The sequence below is a fragment of the Apium graveolens genome, chromosome 3 (assembly GCF_009905375.1).
Source record: "Apium graveolens cultivar Ventura chromosome 3, ASM990537v1, whole genome shotgun sequence".
NCBI lineage: Eukaryota > Viridiplantae > Streptophyta > Magnoliopsida > Apiales > Apiaceae > Apium > Apium graveolens.
This window is the reverse complement of record NC_133649.1, coordinates 9,058,446-9,067,157: the sequence shown is the minus strand read 5'-3', so window position 1 is coordinate 9,067,157 and position 8,712 is coordinate 9,058,446. Positions and strand designations below refer to the sequence as shown.

General features: G+C 30.4%; 1 protein-coding gene across 1 annotated transcript; it reads right to left on the bottom strand.

Moving 5' to 3' along the window:
- Window positions 1–310: 310 nt before the first annotated feature.
- LOC141711607 (CBS domain-containing protein CBSX5-like) lies at window positions 311–2,002 on the bottom strand. Its single transcript, XM_074514183.1, has 2 exons — window positions 1,536–2,002; window positions 311–1,329 (listed from the first exon to the last, which is right to left on the bottom strand). The coding sequence occupies exons 1-2, from the start codon at window positions 1,865–1,867 to the stop codon at window positions 477–479; spliced, it is 1,185 nt and encodes a 394-aa protein (XP_074370284.1). The 5' UTR covers window positions 1,868–2,002; the 3' UTR covers window positions 311–476.
- Window positions 2,003–8,712: the final 6,710 nt, after the last annotated feature.

The window sequence follows — 8,712 nt, the reverse complement described above, 5'->3', positions numbered from 1 at the left end:
TAAAATAAGATTATCCAACAAATTGGAAGTGGCAAGTAATGAGTATGAATAGGTTCAAGAAAAATGCTAAATCTTACCTAATAGGCTAATACACAGTTGTGATTTTTAATAGGAGATTAGCCTGCTAATTGCAGTTTTGACTGTCTTAATCTAGAGATTTAAAAAAAATGGCCATGTAAAATCATCATCTTCTTCCACAAAGAAACTAAGCATATACTTTTTAGTAATTGATTAGTCAGAGATGAGAAAATCATGGTTGGAAGATTTGTTGCTTTTTATTATTAAATGAACAAAAGTTCAAACAGAGAAATGCAACAAGTTCACATCATACATTTATTTATTTATTGTTCATCATCATAATCTCTGAAATTACAGACCCAAAAAAAACACAAAGCTCATATGTACATGTACAACTACAGCCTTTTGCCTCTGTTTCTCTTCCATTGGCTCCAATCCTCTGCACTGTGAAGCTCTGATTAGGACATTGAGTGAAAATGTTCTCTGAAGACCTCCAGCATGTTGGTAAATGTGACAATTCCGATAAGGCGACAGTCATCTTCAATGACCCACACGTAATTCACACGGTGAGTAAGTGCCTGGATCATCACGGCCACAAGTGAACTTCCAGGATGACAGACAATTGCCTCTGATCTCCTCACCATCCTCACAGAGTAACTTCTTGATCTGCTATACCTCCCTGGCCTAGTTAATGGAGTGATCGGGGAGCCTGAGGACTCGTCGTCTTCTGAAGACGAGGAATTTGAAGAAATCGAAGAGGAAATGCTGGAGGAAAATATCTCGATTTCCTCCAACGTTCCCTCGTAGTTTCTCTCCTTGAGCCTTTCCTTCACGACCTTGACAATATCTTCAGGAGGACCTCCACAGTCGATGTAAGACATAAGGTCACCAGTCGAAAGAGTGGCAATAGCAGCTGCAACACTCTCGTCGCAGCCAGCAAGGGTAAAAGGAGAGATCTCACCCACCAAAATACCATTGCTGTCAACAACTCCAACAGAAGTTTGCTGAGCAAGGGAGTGAGATATGGCTCCGATGGCTGTCGAGGCAGGGGAGTGATACCAAATCGCCATGAAGTCGGTGCTAATGATGCCTAGTGACTCAACTGTGCGTGCTGAAACTGGGGAGAAAAGGCCAATTGAGCTCAACAAGAACCGGATCACATCCTCTTGAGTCAACCAACAGAATTCACCTCCATTATGAGTAGTTGAATTGGTTGAACAATTCTGCAAAGCTTTACTCCTAGAGCTAGTCTTGATTGGAACCACTAGATTCTGAGTACCTTGAAGTATAAGATCAATAGCATCCAACAAACTGCAACAACAAAAACAAGTATCAGGAAACTAATAATTAATTTAATAAAAAATAACCATTTCCCATCATATTAAATAACATATCACAAATAGCCACAAAATATATCACACTTCCCAATACTGATACACTAAAAAACAAGAAAATGCAATGAAACTCATGAATTTTACAGAGGAAAAAAACAAGAACATGTGAAGCCTATCCAGTACCTTGAAGAGGGTTCCACATGCTTAACAAGACCAGGAAATGGCGACAACAGAGCCGAGAGAGGAGAGCTCAAAGCTTCAGCTGGACAACTCAAGTTCTCTTCATTGGCAAGAAAGCAAATGATATCAACCATGCAAACTTTCCCTATACAAACACAGTCTCCGCAGTCTTGATGGCTATGATCTTTGCAGCTCCAAACACTGATGTAGTTTTCCTCGAAAGTTTTGAGGGCAGTTAAGGCTTCCCCGACAGTGACAGTGGCCGGAAGAGACCTCAACGGAGGCTTTCCGAGACAGAGATCAGCTACAACATAGTTGAGGAAACGAACTGCCATATAAAATAGAGTATATGAAGAGCAAATGAGGTTGTGTAGAAGAAAAGTTTGGGGTTAATAGAGAATACAAGGGAAGAAATGAGGTGGTATTTATAAAAATTTTGTTAAGTGCTGGGGCAAAGAAACTGAGGCCACCACATGGGGGTCTTCCGAGCGTACGGTATTTAAAGTACTAAATTTAGTATTAATGATGCATGCAGTAGGCCCCCAACTTGGCTCCTTCTTTACTTATTTTTATCACTGTTTCAGTCTTGGAGGGTGAAAATGCTAGCAAGAGTTTATTTGGTACTTCAAACAATTTATTCCTTAAAAAGATAATTTTTTTATCCCTTTAAAAGATAATTGATATACATGTTGATAATCCTTTTTTTGAAAAGAAACCTTTATGACTAGAATATATTCTAAAAATATTAATAATAGAACTTTGTGCAAAAAGTTTCAAAAATTTTGAGTTTTTTTGCAAAATATCACTCACAAATAATTAAAATTAAATGATGATTAAATTTGTTCATGTTTTGTTAGTTACTACCTCCTTCCTTCTAGATTATATATTTCGAGACTTTTATAAAATATTGTTTTATGATGTTTCTTTTTTAAAAAAAAAATTTAATAAATTCAGAAAAAAAATTAAAAAAAATGTTATGAAGCTATACTTTAAACAATTATTGAAAAGTTTGCCAGAAATTGATGTATATAATTGAATTAGAGAGGTGAAAGATTCCGTGTGTATTCATATTTAAGCAGGGTTTCCTCTTGCCCAGACAAACTTGTGTTTCTCTTGATAATCATTATAAAAACGCCTAGGAAACCTTGATTAGTATACAAAAAAGTAATTATAATAATGTAATTTAGTTTATATATAGATTTCAAGGTTTCATATAATTATAGCATGTACATTGCATTTAAGTATGAAATAAAATCATTGAACAAAAAAAATATGTTCACAAGAATTGATTAGCATAGAATATCATTTTTGAACAAAATTGAATGGTTTTCATTTCACTATGATGGACTGTTTTAATTATAAAAGAGAGTAAATATATATTAAATATATTAATGAATAAATCACCAAAAACTTATAAGAAAAACTAAATAAAATAAAATTGTAGAAACATAAATAAACTGAAAAAATAAATTTATAAAATAAATTCCCGTTTGTAATTAAATAAACAAATAATTTTAGGCAAACAGAACATAAATTTTTTTAAAAAAATTATGTGAACTAATTTTTATATAGTACAATTTATGTTCTTTCGTAAAGTAATTTTTAAAGAAATTTTTGGTTTTCAATGTTGACAAAAGCATCCAATTCTAATTTAAAAAATTAATTAAAAAGCTCATTAACCACTACAACACAAATAGTATATTTTCTTTTTTTAAAATTAATAAAATATATTAAAGTATATTTGTTGGACACGATGTCTGCTTGGATGATCTGTAACCGTTACAGAACCTACGCTCATCTTTGTCAGTTAACCAAAGGAGGAGTCCGTCAAGCCGAAATTTAAAGTCTATCCCAAATTCTTTCTTTTATACATATCCAGATCCACCCATGTTATTGTTTACAAATAAAAAATGTCTAGTTTCACTTTTTAAATTACTGGTTGACATGGTAACATTTGTATGTTAGACTATTTCTGTATTGAGTGTAAATTAATTTAATACTCAACTAAAAAAATATAATTTTTAAGAGCATTTTTGTGTAAATCAATTTTACATTTAACTTAAGTAATAAAATGTTATGGGAATTATACCATGTATTAGCTAGTGTATAGAAACATTATAATTTATTTAATATTTATTGGAAATATGGATTTTAACCCGTCAAAACAAATTTCAAGAAAATATAAGAGGCTCCTCATGCCAAATAGGACATGGACGAAGGAAAAAAATAAAAATAACTTTATTTATAATATGTTCGGGCTAGATACTCAATAAGTGGTCCATCCAAATGTTTTGGAAATATAAACCGATACAAAAAGAATTCTTAGGGGGTGATTGTTTCAGTAAATCTGGGTATGAGGTATGAGGTTGGAATGGAGAAAACCCATACCAGGTGTTTGGTTTAAATTTTTTTGTTTTAAAACCCATTCCTGAAACCCATAAGGTATGGGGTTTAGAAACAATAGGTGGGTATGAGCTAAATCAAACTATTGGGTATCATTTTCATTATTTTCTCTGGTCTTTCTTTTTAACTAAAGTATAATTCTTTTTTTAGCTCTAGTTTTAATATTGATGAATAAAAAATGTGAATGTATATTTAATTTTCTTAAATACTACGTAAAAATATTTATAAACTCATATTTTAATGAGAAAAATTATCAGAAATACTAGCTTTTTTTATTTATTTCTTTTTGTAATTTTATTATCCTCTAATTTTTTTGGCAAAAATATAGAATCAACCAAAATCAAGCAGACATACAATTAGTTGAATCAAATTTTTTGTTGTTGCATTTGAGGTTACATGGAGTGACATAAATTCGTCAAAAATTGCATCTAATTGAATCAAGTTGCATTAAACAGTATTTTCGTAAAAAAATTGGAAAATAGCATTTTTTTAAAATAAAAAAGTATTTTTGCAATTTTTTTAAAAAATTATAGTATATTTAAAAAAATATCTTTAGCCTTAGGTATTTTTCAAAAAAATTATATTTTTAGCCTTACTAATTATGATTGTCAAGTGATCGTGTATAATTTTAGATTTTAATAATAAAATAATGAATTAACAAAAAATAATAATTAAATGTCTTTTGATTGTTGATTCCTATTAGTTTATCAAAGAGATATATTCTTATCCTATTTTGAACCAAACAGGTGATATCAAGTATCAAGTTCCAAACTCATACCAGCTTAACCGGATTCCTGATTACAACCCGATACCACCAAGAATCAAACGACCCCTTAACACTTTTGAAAATGTTATTGACCAAAAAAAATGACTGAGCCCCGGTTTTGGAATGTTTCAGGCGCACTAGGCGGCTCTGCAGATCTATGCAGTTCCCAAACGTGCCCTAATTAATAATGATTATCACTAAGCTTGTTTTATATTTTACTCTAATATTTTGATGGATCGCATCTTAGATTTAATTTAACATGCAGATAAATAGTACTGATATTATAAACCCCCATGTTACATGATTTTATTTAATGTCAACAATTTTTCCTTTAAGTCACGATTTAAGGTCAATAATTTTATCAATACATCTCAGTTGTTTATTGCAAATTTTTACATATGATTTAGGTTAAGTTTTATTATATCTTACATTTAATATAAAATGTATTAAGAAATAAGTATTGATCAGATGGTGAGATAGTTTAAGTAGCTTGTTTTTTGTTGTTCCTGGATATTTTGAAATTACGAAGATGCTAAATTAGGCTCTCCAACTTGTCCAGGTAAATGGTCACCTAATTACTTTGACATGGATAGCTAAATTAAACCCAAAATCTGTAACTACTGTCAAGTGTCATCTATTCGGAATCTGCCGGTCAGTTTTTGCTTGTTTGCCGATCGTTTTCTAAGCATGTCATTTAAATTCGCTACGACAAAAAAAATATATATTTTATATTTTAATAATATAGTGCAAAGTGCCCTCCACCGTCAAATTTTAAATTTTGTATCTGTGATAATGTAATATATATTTGCATCACTGATAACAACCATATTATATTAGTTCTATAAAGTATTGTAAAGGATGTTTTCAAGACCTTTTGTTTTCGAGTATAACTGTAAATTGTGGTTTAGCTAAGACAATTAACTCTTTTAGATAGTATTTTTCCATGAGCTATAGTTGTTAAATTAAGTATTAGGGTTAGTTTAACTACTTCCTCTAACATTTTCAATACTTGGTTTTGCCGATATATAATCATTTTATAGCATGTACAGTGCGTAGGGCACATGACAAAGTTGACACGGACAGAAATGCATAAAAACACGTTGAGAAGGTTGAAACTCTTAGAAAATTTTATCTTTTAACAACCGGAACCTTCTTATAATCTGATTCAGTATTCTAAAAATTCCCAATTTTTTTAAAAATTCCAGATTAATTCTTAAACAAATTTGGCCCATCTATTTTTTGAAATTCGATAAATATTTATAAATTATTTTTGAATTATATATTTCATAATAAATAAGGTAAATATATGAAATATTATTAAAATATTTAAATATATCCAATTTTTGTTTCGATTAATCTCCGATTTGCCGATTGATCCCTGATCGGTACCTAAACCGATTAATACTGTTTACCGATTTTTACAACCATGATCTTATTACATAATTGAGTTACAATTTGACTTTTTTAATATTAAATTTAATACCTCTTACATTGTTTATAATAATTTTTAATATCAAATTTGATATCTCTAGTATGGCAAGAACCGCAAATGATTTATAGATTTGATAATGAAAAACTTTAATTTACACACCTTGCCACTTCCTTTGTCTCATTTTATATGAGCTAAACCTTCTCTTTTAGCGCGTATTTAAAATTATCACAACGACACAATTATATAATATACTAATTTTAATATTTACTATCACATTTATCTGATTGCCGTTGAAGTTTATCTTTAATTTCTTAAAAATTGTATTAATTAAACAAACTCACGTAAAATGGGACGGAGGGAGTATATAATATTATTTTAATTATTTGCTACCATGTAATTTTATTAGTGAAGTAGTTTACTTGAAAAAAAAGACTTAACTGCATAGTGGCCGAAGGAGCACGCCAGCAGGGTAAGACAAGTTTTGGTCTTCGTGGTACAAAAAGAGCAGAGGCGGCTATTTATACAAGGAGTGGTTCATAACAACACTTTTCATAAATTTTGTCAAGTTGGTCTTAAAAAACAACCACTAATATTCAAAGTAAATACAAGCTAAATATTTTTTTGATCAACTATATGTTAGGTTAGACTTGGGACTTTAGTTAGAGCCAAAAGGAATCTACACATAGACCCCCATGACATAATATAATATGTAATCTGAGATCTGGAGACATACAATTGAACTATTGCAGGACTGGTTGGTGTAGGAGCATATCCTAGATGTGTTGTTCAACTTGTTAATGCTCATATACTGTTTTAATAGTGATATACTTCTGATAAGGAGTGCATTTCTGCATATCTCTTTTATCCTTCTTATATGGTTCTTGTCTAATTGGAGATGCTACCACATATATCACTTTTCACATGCAACTTGGTATAGAAGAGTGTGAATGCTTATTACTATTACTCCCCCGATCCGTTAAATTCTATACTTATAATTTGGGCACGGAATTTAAAAAAAATAAAATATTATATGAAAAAATAAGAAAAGTGGGTAAAATGATAGGACTAATCAATATTAATATATAATATTAATGTAGTGGAATAAAGTAACGGGTGTAAGTTGGTGCAGTTAATTTTTATATTATAAAATTTTTACTATTTTTCGTGAATTTTGAAACACATAAATGAATGAAACATTTAAAAAAAATTGTATAGAAATGAATGAGACAGATAGAATATTATGTTAAAATGAGTGATTTTGAGCGAGATTAGTGAGTACGTCCCTTCACACTATAAACACCAAGTAAATTAACGTTATATATGCGATCAATCGAAAATACATAGTTAGTGATATGCCTTAGGAGTCGATGACCATTAAACCTTTGGTATAAGTTAATTAATGAAGTTAGCAACTCTGTAGTTAACCCTTTTATGCCTGCTTGCTGGTTTGATTACGCGTTATAAAATACAACTGCCAAAACTTAAGTGATTAATGGCTGACTAATTTCATATTTTTAATGAACTTTGGACTACCTACTAACATGTTAAAACATATACTTTTAAGTCAAAAGTAATCGATGGCCACCAGATTATGACTAATCTGACGTTTTTATATGTTTGTCTTTCACCTATATAATATACTATAATATTCAGTTCATTCATTGGTAATTGCTTTGTTAATCTTCTTGGTTTCTGATGATATTTTTTCTTCAGCAACAGAATGATAAATCAATTATATTATTATCTGAGTTGAACAATGCAGTATTTCAGGAGGTTATACGGCAAGTTTAGGTTTGTTAGGTTTTTTTTTGTTGGGTAAATCATGTTTTGACTGAATAAATATATTTTCATCTTATCTCAAACAAATCCTATCTTATAAACCAAGTTTGAATTATTCAAAACTTATCTTTACCTGGTTTATCTATTTCACACAAACTAATAGATTAGCTTTCAAGATTTATTCAAGTATTTTTAAACAAACTTGTGTTTTAAATCTTATCTATCTTATCCTTTTATTTGAAAATAAAATCTGTTAGAACTTGTCTATAAATACAACTCATGATTTCAGATTTGCCTCTAATGCTTTCACGTCAATCTTTTATCATCTGAAACATCTTCTTGTTCATTATATCCGATATACAAATCCAGTTGAACAAGATATAGTTTGAGTTGTAATATTTCATTGTTATTATTTGCGTGTATTCATATCAACTTTGTGCCGGGTTGTGGCAAACTTGATTTCAAAGTATAGCAAGGTAGTTAGAAGGCTAGAAGGCTGAGGAATAGCAGTGGGCTAGGTAGCAAGGTAGTTTGAGAAATAGTTTATTTCAAATGCTATTTTTGTAATCAAGAAAAGACTGTAAGTTTTTTATTAAAGTTGATATAATACATTCTCTATGCTAGTTGGCATAGGGACTTGGATGTAAGCCATAGTTTAGGTGTAGGGGCCGAATCAAGTGAAAACTTTTGGTATTTTTACTTATTCAATTTTCAGCATATTGCATTGTCTTTTCTGTTATATTCATTCTGCAGTTAATAGAGACTGTCACATACCCTATCTCATTTGTAAAGACACTGTC

Excerpts from the sequence above, each read along its gene's own strand:
- LOC141711607 (XM_074514183.1), bottom strand. The coding sequence starts at position 1,867 with ATGGCAGTTCGTTTCCTCAACTATGTTGTAGCTGATCTCTGTCTCGGA. Across the intron at positions 1,330-1,535 it reads CATGTGGAACCCTCTTCAAG|TTTGTTGGATGCTATTGATC; the intron begins GTACTGGATAGG and ends TTGTTGTTGCAG.